Source organism: Protopterus annectens, chromosome 3.part1 (genome assembly GCF_019279795.1).
Source record: "Protopterus annectens isolate FY-2018-M chromosome 3.part1, PAN1.0, whole genome shotgun sequence".
In the NCBI taxonomy this organism is placed as follows: Eukaryota; Metazoa; Chordata; order Ceratodontiformes; family Protopteridae; genus Protopterus; species Protopterus annectens.
In genome coordinates, this window is record NC_056732.1 from 425698036 (window position 1) to 425720626 (window position 22591).

General features: G+C 33.5%; 1 protein-coding gene across 1 annotated transcript in view; it reads right to left on the reverse strand.

Moving 5' to 3' along the window:
* DPP6 (dipeptidyl peptidase like 6) overlaps positions 1 to 22591 on the reverse strand; it is a 2722860-nt gene that overhangs the window by 672463 nt on the left and 2027806 nt on the right. Inside the window, exon 9 of the mRNA XM_044066886.1 lies at positions 18874 to 19028. Coding sequence (XP_043922821.1) covers positions 18874 to 19028 — 155 coding nt within the window. The remainder of the gene's footprint in view (positions 1 to 18873; positions 19029 to 22591) is intronic.

The following is a 22591-nucleotide window of genomic DNA, read 5'->3' on the forward strand; positions in this document are numbered from 1 at the left end:
AGGATCTGAGAGGCAGACCATTATCTTGCCTTTGTTGATCTTTCCCATCCATGAGCTGCACTATGTCAGAGCTGTTAAGAACTGATCAAACCAGAATAATGATTCTTGTCTGTGATACTGGGGGAAGAAATCATATATTGCTTAGAATTGTTGTTGATGTATTAGTGATATTGGCTGTCATGCAGGGATTAAAATGCCACTCTAGGAGGTCTTTGTTAATCTGGAAGTAATCTCTGTATAACCTCAGCATAGGAAGGCTTTATTTTTGTCTATCTATTCATAGGTATGATGTTAACATGGACACTGATAACCTATTTATGAGAGAGGTTTACCTCAGTTGTAATAAGTATTTTCACTTCTCACATGTGGACTCGTTTTGTGAAAAATGCTTGTATGTAAAATATGAGGCAGTTTGTACATTGCCTAAGGGTGTCTAGTGCTATAAGACTGACAGCATATGATGTTTGTGATATTATGGAAATGCTGAAAACCCTGGTCAAGCTAGTGGGGAGAAGTAGCTGTACAAAAACTGACAACTAAAACTGTCAAAATGGTGCACCAATGTGTAACACAACACAACAGTGTATTTGCATGATATGTAAGGAGGTAAAAACACAATATGTATATATATATATATATATATATATATATATATATATATATATATATATATGAAGAAAAATACAGCTCAGTATAGTACAACTCATTACAGCACAATACTGTGCAGTTCAGTACAGCAAAAATCACTGTAATATTTATAAGAACTGACTGAAGAGCAGACATGGATGCCACAGCACAGTAAACTGATTTAAATTACATTAATAATATAACAACCACAAACATACGGGTTCATTTAGCACCCAGTGCCTCTCCTCAGTTTGACTAACCTAAACAAAAAAGGTTACTTCTCTGACCTGGTGCTGCTCTCTTCTCTAAAACAGAAAAGCACCAGGTGCTACTCCTCTCACATTCTACTTTCCCTCCCTCAGAATTATGTGAGGAGCAGAAAAAAACAAACAAATTGGATGATTGCGTCCATATCACCTTGCACCCACTGCCAAGTAACAAGAAGTATTTCAGGTCCTGAAACAATATGCATTCATATACATAAATATATATATATATATATATATATATATATATATATATATATATATATATATGTGTGCTTTTGGACAGATAATTTTTTTCAGTTGAAATCAAAGCATACAACAGCAAACATACAAAAAAAGTTGTCCATAAGCCATAGATCTCAAAGCAGACAATTTTCTTCTTTCAGCAAAAGTCCCACATGGAAAAGGAAAGAAAGAAAGAGAGAAAAAAGAAAGAAAAAAATCCAAGTGTTTAGTGTAAAATGATGTTTGTATTATGGTTGCATAGTAGAATAGCTGAAAGTTTAACACAACATGTGGACCCATGCAACATACTTAAAACACTGTTACATCGACTAGGAACAAACTCATTTAAATGACACCATAAAATTACCCTTATATCATTACTGGCACAATAGAATATGTTACTTTTCAAGGTAAATAAAAAAAATAAACATTTGTTGAATTAATTTTGTCAGAACAGCTATTTCAATTAATGTATAGCATGTGCAAAATTCTTCCAACATTAATCAAGGCAGGTGGTTATTTTTAATATTATACATTCTGCAGTCATTGTTGTTAAACACTATTTTTATACCAAAGAGATACAAACATGAGTTGATATAAATCTCCTGCCGCTATCCTATTAAAGGTGAGGAGATGAAGTGCTGACTTTAGTTAATTTGAATGAGTTACTTTTGCATTCAAACTTTAAGAAAACAAAAGATTTATTAATAAAAACTCAAGGAAAATGCCAGCTCCATTTGCAGAGAGAAAGATAAAGACCCACCTACAGCCCAGCAGCCCAGCAGCTCAGGTGTCTGATGGTGATGTCATGTGAGGACCAGAGTGAGCTGCTGCCACTGCCTCACCCATCCATGGGGGGGTGACTTCAGCTCAACACTTGGGTGATATGTATTGGAAGCTGTGGATATTGTGCCATTGCACCATGATTCTGACAGCTTGTGCTGCCAGTGTACATTTATTTATGTATCTGTTGATTGACATATGATTATCGGGAAAGTCTGGCTGGGTAGGAACCCATTTTCAGTGAAGGACTGGGGAGAAAAGTTCCAATGTATTACAAAAGATGTTAAGAATAATAATTTTACAGTTTTTAAAAATAATACAAAAAACAAACACAGTTTAAATATACCGAATTAGGCATAATATGAAAATATTGGTTAAGAATAGATCCAAGTTATATCACAATGATTTAATAGTTAGTGAACTTTCAGCCAGTTTATACAGAATTAAAGGTAAGGTAGTATAATACAAACAGGAATTGGAATACAAAGTGAGAGAAAAGCAGGCTTATGGTATAGTTAGAGAAAAAGCTGGCAAGAAAAATTGATAGAAGTAATATTAAGTGAGTGAAGAAGGGAGAGTAAGGGGATATAAGGTATGGATAGGTATTTTTCCATATTTAGGGATACTGTTTTTCCTGGTGTTGAGAAAGAACAGACAGCTTTTATCTAGGAAGTCTTTCAGAATGGTTTTGAAAGATAGAAGGGAAGGTATTGACCTGATGGATACAGGTAAGGAGTTCCAGTCCTTAGCAATATGGTATGAGCACAGACAATGCCCAGTAGATATGATAGTTTTGTGGACAGACAGGAGTTTTGGTCATTGGATCGCAATGACTATGTAGAATGTTATTCAGGGTTGGAAAAGCAGATGTATTCTGGACAATTTTATAGGTGGTAAGAAGCAGTGTATATGTTAGTTGATGGGGTAGTTCTAACCAGTTTAGGCTTTTAGTGTATATAGTACTGGGTTTTATAGGGGGTATTTGCTGAAAATTTAGGAACTTTTTATGACATTGTTCAAGTTTTGATTTTTGTGATGCCTGAAGATTAGTAAGGATGGGAGCACCATAAAAAGTGGGGGGAAGAGATAAGTAGTGGCAAGTGTAGCATTAGTAGCGTCAGTGAGAACGTTTTTGCTCTGTAAGTATCACTAGTTTTTGATTATTTTTTTCTTATGCAATTTTCTATTTGCAGGTCTAATTTAAGATTATCATCCACTATCATCCCTAATAATTTGCTGTAAAAAGTGACTTCAGTGGTTGTATTATTAAGAGAAAGGACTTTAATTATTTTTTAAAGTAATTTTTTTTTTAGTGTTGAGCATGAGTTGTGAGTTACAAAGCCATATTTCATTTGCATCCTGAGTAATGTTTTGGAGGTGTGGAAATGAGTGTGCAGTGATCTGCATACTGTAGTTTGTAGGCCTATTGTGTGGAGGTGGAGGGTGTTGGTGAGAATGTTAAAAAGAGAGGACCAAGGATAGAGCCTTGTGGTACAACGGTGGTGACTGTGAGGTATGGAGAAAGGGTGGAGTGCCATTTTACTAACTGATACCTACTGGAGAGACAGCTATTAAACCATAGAAGGCTGGGCTGAGAGATCCCTAATGATGATATTTAAATAGAAGTTTGCTGTGACAAACTGTGTCAAAGGCTTTAGATGAGTCTAGAAATAAGGGGAAAACTAGTTTGCCATTATCTTTAGCTTTATTGACAATATTTATATAGGTTAGAAGTGCAGTATTAGTACTATGGGAAGGGCACAAGCCATATTGTGTGGGGGATAGGAGTTCTTCCTGAAGGAGATATTTTAACAATTGTTTTTGAGTACTTTTTTCAAGTATTTTGGAGAGGGGTGATAAGACTGCTATAAATCTAAAATTAGTAATGTCTGTTGAATTTCCTCCTTTGTGCACTGGGATAATGTGTGACCGTTTGACGAGAGAGAGAGGAAATGTGGAATTCCTGGAATGACCTATTTATAAAGATTAAGACAGGGTAGGCAATGCTGTCAGCTTCAATTTTAATATATTCACTTGGAAGTTCATGAGCTGAAGTAGAGCACAGTTTAAGTTTGTTTAAAAGTAGTTTTATATAGGATGTGGGCACAGGTTAGAAGGTGAAAGGGGATGTGGTGATACATGGCTGCTGGATACAGTTAGGATTAAATATTGGAGAATCTTTATTTAGAGATGCTATGCTATTTATGAAGTAAAAACTGAATTGTATTATGGTTTAGAGTGATGAATTGTTGGGAGAGGGATTAGGGTTGAATTTATGGACAGGATGCAAGATTTCTTTATTGGCTGTCCAGAATTTTTTAGGGTTGTGTTTACCATTATTCTGAAAGTTGAACCAAAAAACTGAAACAGAACGTTAAAGTCCTCAGTGTCTTGAGACGAGAACCTCTCTGAAAAACAGCAGTTCTGCCAACACAAAACCAATCAGAAAAACATAAACAGGTATTCGAGGTCCACAGAACAAGCTAAAATTTTATTGAACAAGTACGTTGTATATCCAAAAGTTAAGCGCGTTCACTTGCAAGACAGCAAGCTTCATCAGAACAATGAACCTCCCAGTATTTAAATAACATTTTTGGCGCCAACATACTGATAAAGCTTTTTCTTTAAAGGCATATGACACCAACAAAAAAGCACAATTGTACACAAACGAATAACATATCATTCAGTTCTCCATGAACTTATGAATAGCCATAATATATGTATATAAAACAACTGTATAGAAATGCACATTAAAATCTTGAAAGTATAAGAATTATACAAATAAAATAAACAGATAATGCTTAGATGGTTTGAAATTCATCCCTACTGTAAAATTCAGACTTGTTGACTGTATTAGTGAGATCAAAAGATACATAAGGAAACTTAATTTAAGTATTATGTTTAAGGACTCTATTAAGGATGTAAGCAAAACTAAGCAAGACAATTTTTGTAAAGGGTTAAAAAAGAAGAGTACATATGTGCCCCCTGTGCACCCTGTTATATCCATCTATGATAAGTCAGTAACACAACAGGTTTATAGATTACAGAAGCTGAAGAGCCTGAAGGTCACAATCTTCATTATGGGACTAATTTTAACCCTAACAACACCAGCAAAGGGAAGCAAGGAACCACAGGAAGGACATGGGTGCAAAATGCAAACCCGTTGATCAGTTTGCAAGGTACTGTTTGTTACCTTACACTAATAAGAAACCTACAGTTGAATGCCTTAAAAGAGACTTTCAATTCAAAGTAAATTATAATAATAGTGTTGGTTTTGATAATAAGGAGACTTATGCTATGAAAATTTCAAGACTGGACAAAATGTTAATGAAACACAGGATTTTAAGTATTGCTTATTTACAGGAATGTTTAGAGAAATTGTCCCTAAGGGTCTGTATTTAAATACCCGAACAATGTTAGGTTCCCACTTTCATGAGTGTTTGATAAAAGTCTTTAATAACTGTGGGTTAGAAGTTGTTAAGTTAATTATAGAAGAAAATAACACAAAACAAATTGAGTTAATTGCAACTTTGGACGCTTGCATTACAACCGATTTAATTCATGGTATTAAAGAGGAAAATGAGAAGTATTTTTCAATGAGAAAGGAAATAGACACAAAGTGTGAAGAGGTGATACAGCGAAAGTTGGGAAAACTGAAAAGGGATGTTATGGAATATGAAACCCATACAAGTTACCCTAAACCTTATTTTCAGACTAATAACAATACACACAAGGAGAAAAGGAATAATAATAGAAGGAATGTACAATATACAAATAGACATGGGTCTGGAGAGGAAAACATATGGAATGAAGAATGTTATGACATGGAGTTTCATACAGAATAGAGGATCACAAATGAAGGGAACAACAATTATTATAGAAAAAATTTGGGCAGAGGAGATATTAATAGATACCCCAAGCCCAGTGGTCATAGACATTTTTCCTGGAGATACAGAGAATAATACAGTCAAACACACCTATAATAATTTTACCATTTATAATTTTAGTTCTCTTATTTTAAACCCCAATCATTTTTCCTTACTTAGTAAAGGTTTAAAATATATACCTAATAGAAGAGGGGACTTTACCCGTACTATCTTGGATGTTAAGTTATTTTCGAGGAAAATAAATTTGGAGATCATGGCTTCCAAGATGGGCTTTAAAAGAGAAGGAGGTGGAGAGAATATGTTGAGGAGAAAGTCGATCTATAACCCCCCATTACTTCCTCAAATAAAGAATTTTGAAAATATAATGGTTGATTTAGTGAGGAAAAAACATAATGGAAGCTGGGTACATCATAACCTAAGCAAGAATGAGAATGAAGTTTTAAAGGAATTAAGTAGTAATGCATCCTTGAGGGTTATGAAACCAGATAAGGGTGGGGGGATAGTCATTATGGATAGAATTGTGTATGAAGGAAAGATGAACACCATTTTAAGAGATGAAATGAAATATACAGGAGTATCATTAAACGAAATTAATGTGGCTTACCACAGGATTGATTCCATTTTGCAAGACCTTTTAGTAGAAAACATTATGGATGAGAAAACTTATAAATATTTAGAAGTCCCCTCAGGCCAATAGTTTCAGCTGAGGGCTCAAAAACTGTCCCCCTAGCCAAGTTTGTGGATTTTAAGACCAAACACATCTGGGTTAATAACAAATTAATATTGAAAGATTCCTGGGATTTCTTGGGGGAATTAAACCAGGAGAAATACAGAGACGATATCAAGTTTATCACCATTGATGTTATCGACCTGTTTGGTTGTATATCACACTTGGAGGGAATGAATTCATTTGAAGAATCAATGTTTGAAGATGACTTATTAAGTCTCAATGACAAGATAGCGAGTGTGACATTAATGGACACAGTCTTAAAATATAATTTCATCATGTTTGATTGTGAATATTATAAGCAGAAGACTGGGGTATCCATACATTGTACTCTCTAAATGGGAAGAGCAATTTATCACCAATTGTAAATATAAGGAATTTTGGACATTATACCACAGATTTTTAGACGACATTGTCATTTTTGGATATTTTTGGAATTTATGGAATATATCAACCATACTACCAAATTTCTGAAGTTTACCTATACTATTAGTACTGAGTCCCTGAAATAACTGGATATTGAAATATATAAAAGGGCTGGAAAATTCGAGAGCAAGATATATAGAAAGGAGACTTATGTGAACTCCTTTTTACACTACGATGTGTGCACATCCTAAATAGCAAGAAGAATATTGTCAAAGGACAATTTGTTAGGGGCTCTCGAATGACATCCAATAACACGGATTTTCAGGAAGAATGTAAAATACTATATAACATGTTCAAAGAACGTGCACCAGAGGAATTTGTTAATAAGTTAAAAGTGAAGTGGAGGAAGGCAGGTTGGGTAGATTTGAACCTATATTAGGTAAGGGAAACTACATAATTTAGAAGTAAGAAGTAAGAATAGTGACAAAGATATTTATAGGAGAAGTTTAGTTGTAGAATATAATAGTTCTAATAAGAAGTTAAAGGATTTTTTTAAAAAAGAATGGAAGAAGTTCAGTATTTTAACAGATATAGATGAGATACCTAAGATGGAACCTAAGATGGTGTTCAAAAACCCACCAAATATAGGTAAGATTTTAGAGAGGAGGGGATAGAAACATCAGGAGGTGTGGGACATACAAATGCGGAAGATGCCAACAATGCCCATACATAATGAATAAGGCAGAAATATATAGAGAGAGTAGAAGAAGAAGGATTACGAGCAGGACATACTATAATTGTGATAGCAGAGGAGTAGTTTATATTGCAATTTGTCAGATATGTCAGTCATTCTACGTGGGCAAAACTGAGAGATGCTTGAAACGTAGAATATATGAACATAGTTATGACATTCTGAAAGCTAAAAACACAAATGCATTATATAAACACAGTATTAAATGTCCAGCTGCTAAATATCAATTTTTTGTGTTGGACCAGGTTAAACCTGACATTAGGGGGGGTCCTTGGGAGGACATCCTGGAAAATAAGGAATTATGGTGGCAGGTTTTCCTGGATTCCAAACACAAGTCTGGATCAATGATTTTCTAACTATAACACCATTACTAAAAATAAGAGCTAATAAATTATAGAGTAGTTCGGAATTTGGACACTAGATGGCATTATTACTGAATGAATGTTTCAGTTCCACATTACATGTTTAGGATTTTATAGTATTAAAGTGTTTGTATTTATATTTATATTTATAATTAATTATTTAAATACAAGTTTTTTTAAAACTACATTATTGTCAAGTATTTAAGGTTACATGTTTGTTTTTAAGCACATATATTTATATTTAAATAGTTTTTAACAAGAAGCACTAAGCACTTTAAAGAGAATGGTATTAATATTAATGAATTAAATGTATGGATTGGTGTGTTTGAACTAATAGGACAAGTATTAGGACCAATGAAATGAATTACAACTAAATTGTTTAGTATTTAAATGTGTGGTTAAGGTTATTAGATTGTCTGATGAAGTCTTTTTGAAAGCGAGTATTTTTCATTTTATTTTGTCGTATTCACTGGTTTGAGTGCAACATTTCAGTGAAACTTATCGTGAATAAATATTTTTGGATCACTTACAGCGTGCCCTGGCACTTTCATTGGATTTATTAGTTTGTTTCTAAGTGCTTACATCCGTTACCTAGTTTATAGATTACAAAACCATATTTGTGGTAAAAGGATTAACTATAACTTATCCTTAGAAGAACACAGGGTTCTTCAGGGCTTAGGAAATGACAGGAACATCAGGGTAATGAAACCTAACAAAGGAGGTGGTATTGTCATATTTGACAGTGCAGTCTACTCCACCAGACTTTATGACATATTACACATGTCTGGAAACTATGAAATAGTGTATTTGAATGAGATAAATATTGCTTACAGAAGAATCGATTTACATCTGGAAGAATTTTTGATTGACAATAGAATAACGATAGATACGTACAATTACATTAAAGTGGAACATCCCAAGTTAGCATCTATAGTAGGGGTTCCGAAAGTCCATAAAGATATAGTTGATCCCCCATTTAGACCAATCATCTCAGGTAGTCAGTCTAAAACCTTCCCCATGGGGTCTGTTATTGATACATATTTGAAACATATCTATAACAAAATTCCACATATTGAATCCAATGAGAAGTACTGATAGATACAATGCACGGAATCCCCAATAAGTGCTCACTTACCTTGGTGCAACAATAGCAAGAACACACTCCGTTCGTTCATTAAAATCAGCTGTTTAATGCCCAAGACAGAATAAAAACGATAAATACAACCAACAAATTCACTTTGATGCCAAAGTGTTCAAAAGTCCATGAAAATAGAGAACGTAGGTTAAGCGCTTTCACCCGATAATCGGGCTTCTTCAGAACACTGTATACCAAAGTAATACACCTTAAATAAATTATTTGGCGCCAAAAATGTTTCAAAAAATTAAAGGGACAATGCCCTATAGTTGTGTTTACCCTAAAGTTGTATCCCATACTTTTTAGCTAAGCATTCGCTATAAGTGCAAATTATTCTTAAAAGTGTGCACAAGTCTAAATGACTATCAAAGCTACAACAAGTATGTTACATAGTGAACACTTAATTTACATTTTATACCATCAATGATGCAAACTTTCATTACTCCGGGAAGAGTTTTCCACCTTGAAGGATGAGTTTGGCAAATTATTAGAGTTAGTCAAAAATATGGCTTTAGAAATCAATAAGCCATCGAGTGATTGCTGTAACAAGAAAGGAGCCAGTATATCGGCTTGTTCTGGCGACAAGCATAAAATTGAGGATGGTAGCAATTTGATGGCGCCCAAACCGAATATAAATCGTACACAGCCTGCAAGACAGGGGAATAGTCAACAACTCGAGGGTATGAACAAGTCGGATGACAGTATGGCTATACCCAATGGACAGATTCCCAATAGGACAAGAGGTCCTATTGATATCGAACTACCTTTTAACATCACTGAACCTTTAAATAGTAGCAAAATGAATCTATCAGACTTCACTTTTGATTTCTCAGTCTATGATATTGAAGAAGAAGCCAATAGACTGGGTACTAAACCAAAGAGACCACTTCCTACTAAGACATATTCTAATGTGGTGGGAAGAGTTGCACAACATTTTAAAGGTACTGTAAATCACAATATTCAATACAATGGAATTCTTGACAAAAGTAAAGAAATACAAGGAACTCAGTTTAATCAATTTTTATCTAAAGGCTGTGATATTGATCAAGTAAAACAGTCTATTGATATACATAATAATCCCATGGTTAAAGGGGGTACCATAAGGGATATGATTTACTCCATGGGAAAATTATTAAAAAATATAAATGGAGTTAAAACAGATAATGCATATATTAAGAAATGTATAGAGATGAAGATGGTACCAAAAGGGTTGAGATTTTTTAAGGTACCCATGGGTATTAATATGACTACTAATGTCAAGGAAGAGTTTAATGTATTTTTTGATGAATGTGGTTTTAAGTTTATGCAACTCTTGTTAAAATATAATGATGAAAAATTAAGAAAGTTAATTCATGAAACTGAAAATTTGAATGAGTTAATAACTAAGGACTTATTATTTTCTGAATGGGAAAGATTATATAGAAAGCAATTTGATACAGCTGATAGGTGGATGCAAAATTTATGTAAGACAAAGTATAAAAAAATACTTAGAGATGCAAATCAATATAAGAATGGGACAGTATATACATGGTATAGAGATAAAAACAGTGGTAATACACATCAGTATCATCGGATAGATGATAATTTTCAGGAAGGGTTTACAGATAGTGAAATGATTCCTAATAACCCCCATTTTTGGAGGGAACAAGGGACACAGGGGCAACCCCACAGGAGAAATTATATGAGAGAAAGGGGGGCTTACAACGACAACAATTACAACAGGAGATGGTAAGCAGAGATAATTCAATAAACAGTCAAATAAGTAAAATAGGAGACTATTTGTATAGTTTTAATGGATTTAATATTTACAACTATTCCAAATTAGAAATTCATGAAGGACATTTCAATATCCTGGCCAAGGGTATGAAATTTATCCCCACACCAAGGTTTGATCTGGTTGATAGTATATGTGAATTGAAAAAATTCACAAGAAAGATGAACTTAGCCATAATGTTTAATGAAAAAGGTTCCAACAAAAAACAACAGCAAGAAAATATATTAGAAAAAACTAATACGTATCTGACTGTGAAAAGTTCATTTGTACCTATTGGTTATCCTGTGGTTGAAATGTATGAAAAAATAATGACCAGGGAGTTGTACAATTTATACTAGACACAACACCATAAATGTTATAGTAATCTCACCACAGGAGAAATTGATACATTAAAGGAATTACAAATGGATTCTAGTATCAGGGTCATGAAACCAGATAAAGGAGGGGGGATTGTCATTTTTGAGACCCATGAATATAATAAGAAAATGTACGACCTACTATATGATACAGGCAATTATGAATCCATTTCCATTAATGAAATCAATATCGCTTATCAGAGAATAGATTCATATTTAGAGGAATTTCTTATAGATGGTAGGATTACACAAATTTTTGACTGTTAAATATCCAAGATTAGCTACATTGGTTGGAATACCTAAAATTCATAAATCCATCAACGATCCTCCTTTCAGGCTGATCACTTCTGGAAGTGAATCTAAAACATTCCCTATAGGTAAATATATAGATGTGAGATTTAAACATATATATGACAAAATACCTCATATGGTGAAAGATTCTTGGGAATTTTTGAAGGTATATCCTATAAAAAAATGGAATAAGGGATGGTTATTTGTCACAATAGATGTGATAGACCTATTTTCATGCATACCCAAAGAGAAAGGACTGGAGGCCTTTTCCAACAGTATGAGAAGATTTTCTGATCTAGATTGGGATGAAATTAATTTAATCATTGAGTGTATGAATATCGTATTAGAACATAACTTCATTTATTATGAAGGGGAACATTTCAAGCAGACCAGGGGGGTAGCTATGGGAGCAGCTTGTGCTCTCATCTTTGCCAACCTGGTCATGCTGGATTGGGAACTTAACACACTTTTTCCTAGTACATATTTTCATCACATCGAGTATTATTCAAGATTTCTAGATGACATTTACATTCTCTGGAATTCTAGTGTGGAACAACTAGAACAATTTATACACTTTCTTAATAGTAGTAACGAATTTTTAAAATTCACTTATGCATATAACACTACTGGTATAGCCTATTTGGATACCTTCATTTATGAACATGAAGGAAAATTACATTCCAGAATATATAGGAAAAATACATTTTCAAACGACTATTTGCAATACAATAGTTTTCATCCCACTAAACTCAAATATAATATCTACAAGGGTCAATGTATTCGGGCCTGTAGAATGACATTGGACTTCAACACTTTGGTTTGTGAACTAAATACAATAACAACTATGTTCAAAGATAGGGGATACCCCGTTGATATGATGGACAATGTGACTAAATATATTTTAGAATAGTGGGGAAAAAAGTATAAACCCCTATTAGGATTAGGGAAACATGTATTAGGAGAACCCTCCACTGACTTGAACACTAATGGTGGTAAAAATAAAAATATCAATACTAGCCATCAGAGAGCATTTATTATGTTATACAGTCCCGTATCTAGAGATATTATTGATTTATTGACTAAATATTGGTATTTAATAACTGGTGACTCTATATTATCAGAAGCAATGGGAATGAAACCAGGAATAGTCTATAAAATGGGTAACAATATTAAAATGTTATTGCAAAAACACATCAATATGACAGGAAGCATAATACTACAATAGATGATTACACTAAGAAATGTGGACGTTGCAATCAATGTAATTACATTAATGAAACTAAGGAAATTAAACTACAAAATATTATGAGAACCAAAATAAAGTGTTCAAAGGGCAATTGCAACTCTAAAATGATAGTATATTTGGCGACCTGTAATCAATGCCATTGTTACTACGTGGGAAAGACAGAGAGGAGTTTAAATAAACGCATCTATGAACATAATTACAAAATTAGGAAGAAGGATTCAACCAATGCACTGTCAAGACACGTAGAAACCAAGGGACATACTAAAGGATTTAAATTTGCAATAATTAACACTATTAAAGTTGACCCTAGAGGGGGTGACATTAAAACACACCTATTATATAAGGAGGTATGGTGGCAAATCTATTTGGATGCTACCACCATACCTGGATTAAATAACAGTATTTCATTAAAATCAATTTTAACACATTAATTTTTGATGAAAATTAATTAGTTTACTATTTTTTAATATAATTATATAAATTTACATTAGATAAGACCAATTTTAATTAATTATTTATTTGAATTATAGATATATTATAATCGGGATTAATAAATTTTATGTACAATAATATTTAAGTTATGGAGTAATTTTCATCATTATATTCATCTAGAAGGACAGTCATCCGTCTATAGGATTAACAATTCCTTAACTTTAAAGAAGAAAATAGAAAGTAGAATAATATGTTACCCAAAACATATTTAAAAGAGATTTGTGTATGGTTATCATGTATTCGTTCTTCGTTTGAACCCAGGTCAGCTGATATGGTTTTCATTTGACACAGTTTAACCATAGATATGATATTAATTAATTGGGAGTTATATTAATTAAACATTTACTATGACAAGCAACATAGTACGAATATAAAACCAACACTTTTAATATTTTAATATTTGACACACTTTACATGCTCTATATATTATGCATATGTAGGAACAGTGATAGAACAAATTTTTTTATGTTTCATTACTGGTGCGTAATAGAACATAAATGGGCAGCAGCCACCAGCAATACTTTGTATAAGTTGTGCAAACATCAAGAGGAAGCATCCATCTATCAATTTAAATTTTAATCTTAGGATAATTACAGGAGAATAAGCAGATAATGTTTGATTGCACATATAACAACAAAAGATTAGCGCATACTTAAAAGCGCAGTAGTTTTATTAAGATTTTTACACTTTTTAAAAAATCAATATATATATATATTATTTCAGATATATATATTATTTTAGACACATATATAATGTTAGTGATATCGCTTTCGGTATATTTTATCATAATTAATAACTGACAGATCACTGTTATGAGATGTTTTGAAAAGTCAGTAAGATGTTATTTGCATCATTGATGGTATAAAATGTAAATTAAGTGTTCACTATGTAACATACTTATTGTAGCTTTGATAGTCATTTAGACTTGTGCACACTTTTAAGAATATTTTGCACTTATCGCGAATGCTTAGCTAAAAAGTATGGGAAACAACTTTAGGGTAAACACAACTATAGGGCATTGTCCCTTTAATTTTTTGAAACATTTTTGGCGCCAAATAATTTATTTAAGGCGTATTACTTTGGTATACAGTGTTCTGAAGAAACCCGATTATCGGGTGAAAGCGCTTAACCTACGTTCTCTATTTTCATGGACTTTTGAACACTTTGGCATCAAAGTGAATTTGTTGGATGTATTTATCATTTTTATTCTGTCTTGGGCATTAAACAGCTGATTTTAATGAATGAACGGAGTGTGTTCTTGCTATTGTTGCACCAAAGTGAGCAAGCACTTATTGGGGATTCCGTGCATTGTATCTATCAAAATTCCACATATGGTGAAAGGAATTTTTGAAGAAATATCCCATTTATATTCAGAGGAATGAGTTGATATTTGTTACCATAGATGTTATAGATCTGTTTTCTTGCATTCCCAAGATGGAAGGTTTAGAGGCATTTGATAATAGTATATACAAATATGCAGACTTTGAATGGGACAAAGCATGCCTATTATTGGATATGATGTCAATTGTCCTGAACACAGTTACATCCAATTCAAAGGTGAACTGTTCAGGCAAACCAGAGGCGTTGCTATGGGAGCAGCGTGTGCCCCCATATACGCCAATCTGGTTATGCTGGATTGGGAGGAGACTAAGGTGTTCAATAATCATTATATGCAACGTATAATATATTATTCCCGAAATTTAGATGATATATACGTCTTATGGGAAGGAAGCAAAAATACATTGGATCAATTTTTAGAATATCTTAATCAGAGTAGTAGTTATTTAAAATTCACCTCCTCTAGTAGTGACCAAGGTGTACCTTATTTGGATACATAAGCATAAAAAAGCTGAGTGAACACCACGGCTATAAAAAATGAAAAGATTTATTCAGTCTAAAATGGACAAGCACTTTCACGTAACTAAAGTATGCTTCTTCAGATCCTTAGTTAAAACACTGTGATACTAACATTTATATACAATCACATGACCATAATCAATCAATCAATACTTTTTCCAATATTTATCTTGAATTTTCTAGCAATCATCCCAGGAATAGATTTACTAACATTTACAAAGGGCAGATAATACGTGCCATCAGAATGACTTCTGTGTATGAAGACATGATAGAGGAAGTGGCATATATTACGACGTTGTTTAAGGATAGAGGGTACGATGCAAAGATGATGACCAGAGTTAGTCAGTCAGCTATTAAAGGATGGGGATATAAATATAAAGGCCTGTTGGGCATCCAGTTTGAAGCAGGGATGACTGATGGATCAACAGCGCATACTTTAGTGGATAGTCCATCCTATGTAAAAGATTTGTGCTGGAATATGGACCATATGTTGGAAAAGTTAAGAACATTTTGATAACAAACTGGAATATTATTTCAATTGATGAGGAATTAGTTAGAATATTGGGGTCAGGACCCAGGTTTGTGTTTAAGATGGGTAACAATATTAAGAGGTATTTAGAGAGAAGTAATTGGAGTTATCTGTCCCACAATACTCATACTAAAAATGTGGAAATTGTAAACAATGTAATTTTATCTTCCAGGAAAAAAGTTTGGTGTTGGAGAATATAAATAGTACAAGAATTAAATTTAAACAGGGAAATTGTTGTACTAAAATGATTGTATATTTGGATAAGTGCATGGTATGTCCAGGATATTATATAGGTAAAACCGAAAGGAAATTTAATAAGCGGATCTATGCACACCTTTATAGTATCAGGACAAAAGATGAAAAAAATGCACTATACAGACATATAAAAAAATGTGGAGATAGGCATCATTTCAAGTTTGCAATAATTGATAGTGTTCAAACTGATATGGGGGGGGGATTTTAAGGGCTTACTATCATATAAGGAGTATTGGTGGCTGGTTTTATTGGACTCTTCAACTCCACCAGGTCTTGATGATGTTATCTTGACCAAACCTCTGCTAGCTATGGACTGAATTCACAATATTGTATATTGGTATCTTAGAAAATAGTTCTGTGAATGTTGATAATATATTATGTGTAGTATTACTATATGCTATAAGTTATATGATGGAATTTTTTACTTTCATCAGTAACACTAGAATAGTTGTACATATTGGAAATGGTACAAAACCATCATATCTTGTTAGTTTGATAGATTTTTTAGATTGTGTTTATATGTAAAGGACATTATAGGACAGCATGAGCAGTAGATGTGAGAATTGTGTTCCGATTCTTTATAAACTATCTAAGCATTATCTGTTTATTTTATGTTTGTTTATTTTATTTGTATAATTCTTATACTTTCAAGATTTTAATGTGCATTTCTATACAGTTGTTTTATATACATATATTATGGCTATTCATAAGGTGATGGAGACCTGAATGATATGTTATTCGTTTGTGTACAATTGCGCTTATTTGTTGGTGTCATATGCCTTTAAAGAAAAAGCTTTATCAGTATGTTCGCGCCAAAAAGTTTATTTAAATGTTGGGAGGTTCATTGTTCTTTGTTCTGATGAAGGTTGCTGTCTTGCAAGTGAAAGCGTTTAATTTTTGGATATACAACGTACTTGTTCAATAAAATTTTAGCTTGTTTTGTGGACCTCGTTGAATACCTGTTTACGTTTTTCCAATTGGTTTTGTGTTGGCAGAACTGTTGTTTTTCAGAGAGGTTCTCGTCTCAAGACACTGAGGACTTTAACGTTCTGTTTCAGTTTTTGGTTCAGCAGTGTACCGGAACGTTATTTTGGTTTCATTATTCTGAAAGTTAGTATAGTATAGCTTTGTCTTCATTCATTTGCTTATAGTAGGATTGTGAAGCATTCTGAGGTTTTTGAGATATTGTGGTGTTTTATATTTTTGCCATTCTTGCCACCATTTTTCTGTATCCTACATTAGCATTCTACTCTTGTTGGAGAGCCACATTACATCATTTGTTTTTGGTCTCTCCCTTTTAGAAGGTGCAACACTATTTAGGATATTCAGTCCATTTGTAATGAATTAATTTACAACATCATCTAAGGGGAGAATTTTTAGGAAGATCCAGTTAATAGATGACAGGTTAGTAATGAACATTTCTGAGTTAAACTTTGCATGTTGTTTGATAAACATGCTGTTTAAGTGGATGTGTGAGATGTCTCATTGTACAGATTGGGTGATGATCACTGAGACAGTAAGACATTGTACCTGAGGTGGTGCTTTTGCTAGGGTCCAGTATTATACCTCTCAACTGTATAGATTTTCGCAGATGTCCAGATTTTGGCCTCATATTTTTGGCCTGTTTTTCATAAAATTGTGGTTTTCTGGTAAATTAGTGGTAAATCATTAAAGACTGAAGTTGAAAAATAATGGCAGACATTTGAGTTTCAGACAATTCATCAATATCATTCAGAAAATTCACGGTAATGCAAAACCTGTTATTCAAACAACTTTCTAAGTTTGCAAGAGCAATATTTAAAAAAAATGTTCCTATTTTTGGGCCTTTGTCCCACTTTTATTTAGGGCTTTGTCCAGATTTCTTGCTCTAAGAGGTATGACTGGGATGCATTCTAAAACTGAATTTATGTCTTACTGTAATGTGTGGGGCTATTAATTAGTTGTGTGAAATTAAATAAGCTCTAACTAGATGTGGGAGAGTTAAAGTTTATGTCCAACTAACTTACATTCACTTTATCAAGTAGAACCATTTCTTGTGGAATTGTTTTTGATATCCAAGGTGTGATACCTTCCAGTACAGTTGTATTGTCACCAGAAGGGAAATAAAGTAAGTAATACATATTTGTTTATAACTGTTTAATTTTAGGAAAAGTTATAAGAAGCAATGCTGAACTGAATTTTGGTAATGGTTTGTTGCAAGGGGAAATTAAAGGGGAATGTTTTTGGACACTCCAAATTGGCCCTAGGTGTGAGTGTATGCATGTGTGTGCCTTCAGTGGAAGGCTGGGCGCCAGGCTGGCAACTCGACATGGTAAAACTCCATTGCCAATCATGAGCAGACAGGTAATCTGCTGTGGTGACCCCTAACTGGGAAAAGCCAAAAGAAGAAGAAGAAGAAGTACAGTAATAGAAGGGGTTGTGGGAAATTGCCTCATAAATCTGAGCAATTATTTTTGATTTCTAAGTCTGTCTTGTTCAGAGAAACATTTTATCTACAGGGAATAAAAGCAATAAACAAAAGCATATTGGTGACATTATTCTTTAAAGTGCTTAGTAATATATGGTTAGGAAGCAAATTATAAGTTGTCTTGTCTAATATATTTTTGGTAAAGGTTTTTGAGATGTGCAGTACTGACTATAAACCTGTTTGCTGATTAAATAAGAACACTTAACAGGGCATTCAGGAAGCAAGTATGAATGTTTTGTCGGTGTGTAGTAATACAAATTCCATTAAATGATGGTATTCAACAAAACACTTAGGCTAGTCTAGATTCCATAGTGATATGAAGAAAATATGTAGTACATGCACTGTGTGGTTTCTGTTTATGCTTCATCTTCTTCAATAAAACCAAATAAAATTCTTTCACCAAATGTTACTATTTCTGTGACGTAAAATACATGATACTAATAGGAGTATTTCTTTTGAACCACGTATATGTCATACCTTTGGATAGTGGTACGTTTTGCTAGTCGGGTAAGGTGAGCCTGTATAAACAGGCAGCTCCATGGTAGGAACCTTGGAATCATTAATCGTAAGGTATGCCAGTCTGGATCCATCAGGTGACCACCAGTGTGCAATTCGGGATTTCAGCACCTCCTCTGTCAATAAACAGAAATAAATCTATTACTAATCATGGAAATATTCAGGAAAAGGATATTATTTATCAAATGCAATCAGATGAATACATGGCAGAAAGAATGATACAGATAATACTTTCCTCATATCCTGCCATGCCTCAAAACATTTATTAAAATGCCAAAAATCTAGTCTCATCTACACCTTTCTTTAAATTTGTTAAATAAAGACTAAGTATTTTTAATATTAAACCAAATGGCTATCTTTAATACAGAATATCTGAGAAATGATAAAGAAATCTGAGTGCCTCTTATATTAGTGGTATCTTGTATAAAATGAATGTCAATGCATGCTGTTAAAAATGGTCCCATTCACATCTGATGATAATGCAAGGATGGTAACATAGTTGGAGGGACTTCACTAAAAATAAATACATTTCTGTCTCTAAGTGTAACAAAGACCCTCTCAAGCCTATACTCTTTCATACAATTTTTGTTTCCCTCTTGTACTTCATGTTGCAATTATGTTCTGATGTGACTTGATAAACAAGCATTACATGGTCTTATGGACTACCATGCTAAAGAAGGTTAGTAAAATGTTGTATGTTCTACAGGTGGTTGATCTAAAAATATGTCACAAAACCTGAAACAGGCATTAATGTACCAGTTACAAAAAAACAGATGTCTGTTCAAAGAACTTCCATTTGATTATCTGTGCTCACATCAGGTAGAACATCTTTCTCCATTTATGAACATCATCCAAGTCCCTTTTAAGTATGTATGTCTACTACATTTGCTAATTTTTTGATACAGTTTTTTTTTTCAGCTATTCAAATCAATGCCATATTAGAACAACAACACAGTATGTGTTCATGAATGATGCCTCTTTTAATTAATATATGCATACAGCATTCTAGACCATGTAATCTAAATGGCTGTTTTACAAAAATGAGTTAAAAAGGAATTATGCTCTAGAAGCAATTAGTTACATACATGTTTTGAAAACTTTTACCACTATATTATTTCCAGATTGAAAGAAACAAGCTGTGTATTAGTCTACAGGGACTCTGAATCAGTTGTCTTCCAACTGTTAAATATACACTGAAGGACTTTTGCTGGAGTATAAGCATTTCATGTAAATAAGAATTGTACAGACACAAACAGGATGAATACGTGTCTTTAGTAAGGTAATCAGATTTGTATACCATTCAAGATGAATTTCTAAAATATTAAACCATCACAAAATGAAAAGTTATAAAGGAAAGCAGATCGTCATCTGGACTTTAAAGCACCTCAAAATGATAATGTTGACTGTTGTGTTTGACACCCTTCATACATATCTGAATGAATTCAAAATTTTGGGGAGGATGAATTTACCTATGTTTTGCTTAAAAGAGATTAACACCACTTATTAGTGGCTACAAGAGCTCTTGGGTTTAAAACTATTGTTTGATTGCACTGATTTTTGGATTTCCTATATTTAAGGTTTGGATATTACCGTTACTGTTGTTCTTATACTTTGCTGAATTTTACATTTTCTTTTACTGCAGTTTTTTTTCTTGAAGTCTTAAAAGTTGCTGGCTACGGTCAGTTAGGAAACATTCCTTTTTCATTCGTTGATTGAATAAGGAATTAGATCTAGCTAATTAGTAGGAGGAGCACTGCGAAACAGTTTTCACCTATTTTCCTCTTCAGTGACAATAGCACTGAGTTTAAAACTGTGGTACAACTGTATTGATTTTTAGATTTTTTTTTATACCCACCCTCCCAATTCATGCCATGGTTTTATACTTGATGGCATTTTAGCTGTCAACCCCTACTGTAAACTAGAGATTGCATACCCCTCCTAATGCTATTTCTACGACACTGAAGCTCAAACTGATAAGGCACTCTCATTAGACTCTTCAAGCTCAAATTAGTCTCTGTTTCACACCATCTGATTTCAACTAGTGTAACTAGTGTTCACTGCAATATTCAGAGTGTTAATATGAATTGTTACTTTTTTACATTATTTCTTCTTTTAACCAAAAGTCAGCTATTTGCATTTTTAAGTTGATCTCAGACCTTAGTCTTGTAGTATCCTTCACACTACTGTGATAATTGTAAGATGCTGCAGAATCTGAGCCTCATTTACTTCATATCTAGGGTTTTTTTACTGTTTGTATTTTACTTGGTCTGAGGGACCTTAGTCTTGTAGTATAACTCACAATAAAGAGAAATATAAATTGCAGAATGCTGTGAGCCTCATTTATTACATTTTGTACTGCATTTCTACTGTTGAATTTTACTTAGTCTGAGAATCGTAGTTTTGTAGAATCATCCACAATAGTGAGAGAACTGTGAATTTCTGCATGACCTGAGCCATATACATGTACTTTCTTCTTTTTATGGATTGGATTCCTCTCTAACACATCTCCTATAACCTATACTGAAATGAGCAGCAGTGGTTGCAGTACCCTGTACAGATGCAGACACCTACAGTTGTAATTTTCCATATAAAACTTCCTCTGCTATTTCCTTGAGTATCTAGCTGAGCGCAGAACAGCTAGTTTGCCCACTAAGATGTATTATCCCAAGAGTCTGGATTTTAATCAATACTACACCTCACCTAGCTCCACAGCCCAACAACTCCAAATCCTTATTGCACCTCCACTCACAGATTACAAAAAAGAGGATCAACAGCCATGGATGTGTATTGTCTCTGCACAGCCTGGTGGAAATGGGTATCCTGACAAAATGTAGCAATTACCTCATGTTTATTGAGATCCACTTTATTCTTAGGCACACTAACACAGTATGTCTTTGGATGCAAAGCTTTCATCTGCAGTTGCTGATATTAATTGATTGATTGATTGATTGATTAATAACTCTGACATTAACTACAATGGTGACCATTTTTTAGACCAACAACCTCCTTTGAGGAGGTAGGAAAGGCTAAAGAACAAAAGGGAAGGGGGTTCTTGGAATCAATACAATGGCCACAATCAACACATGAATTATTACAACACGAAATACCAAAGACCGATGAACAACAGACATTAATTGAGTTAAACGATTTGTGTCTTTTGCTTGATGCTTCTGAATGTGTTTTTTGGACAATTCTAATAATTTTGATTTGACTAATTTATCTGAGCATTCTGATGTTATGAGATGTGAAGTTGTTGTGAACAATGGTTTTTGCATTTATAATTTTAGTAATTTGAATATTCAGGACGTACATTTCAAACTACTTAGTAAAGGGACCACATTTGTGCTAGTGTTTAATTTAGATGTGGCTGACGTTCTCACTAGTTTGAAACTTTACACAAGACAATTGAACCTAAGAATGTTCTTTTCTGAGCATAATACTACAAGTACGAACACAACTGTAGCACTGAAAAGAAAAAGTCTGTTTATTCCTCCTAATAACTGGGACGTGTTAATGTTTGAAATAATGTGTGAAAGAGAATTCAAGAGGTTAATTCAAAACAAAAATAAAAACAAAAATCTTTTTACGCATCATGACAACCTCAGCCATGAGGAGGGACTAACTTTGTCTAATTTAGCCAGAAGTAAAGAGCTTAAGATCATGAAGCCAGACAAGGGTG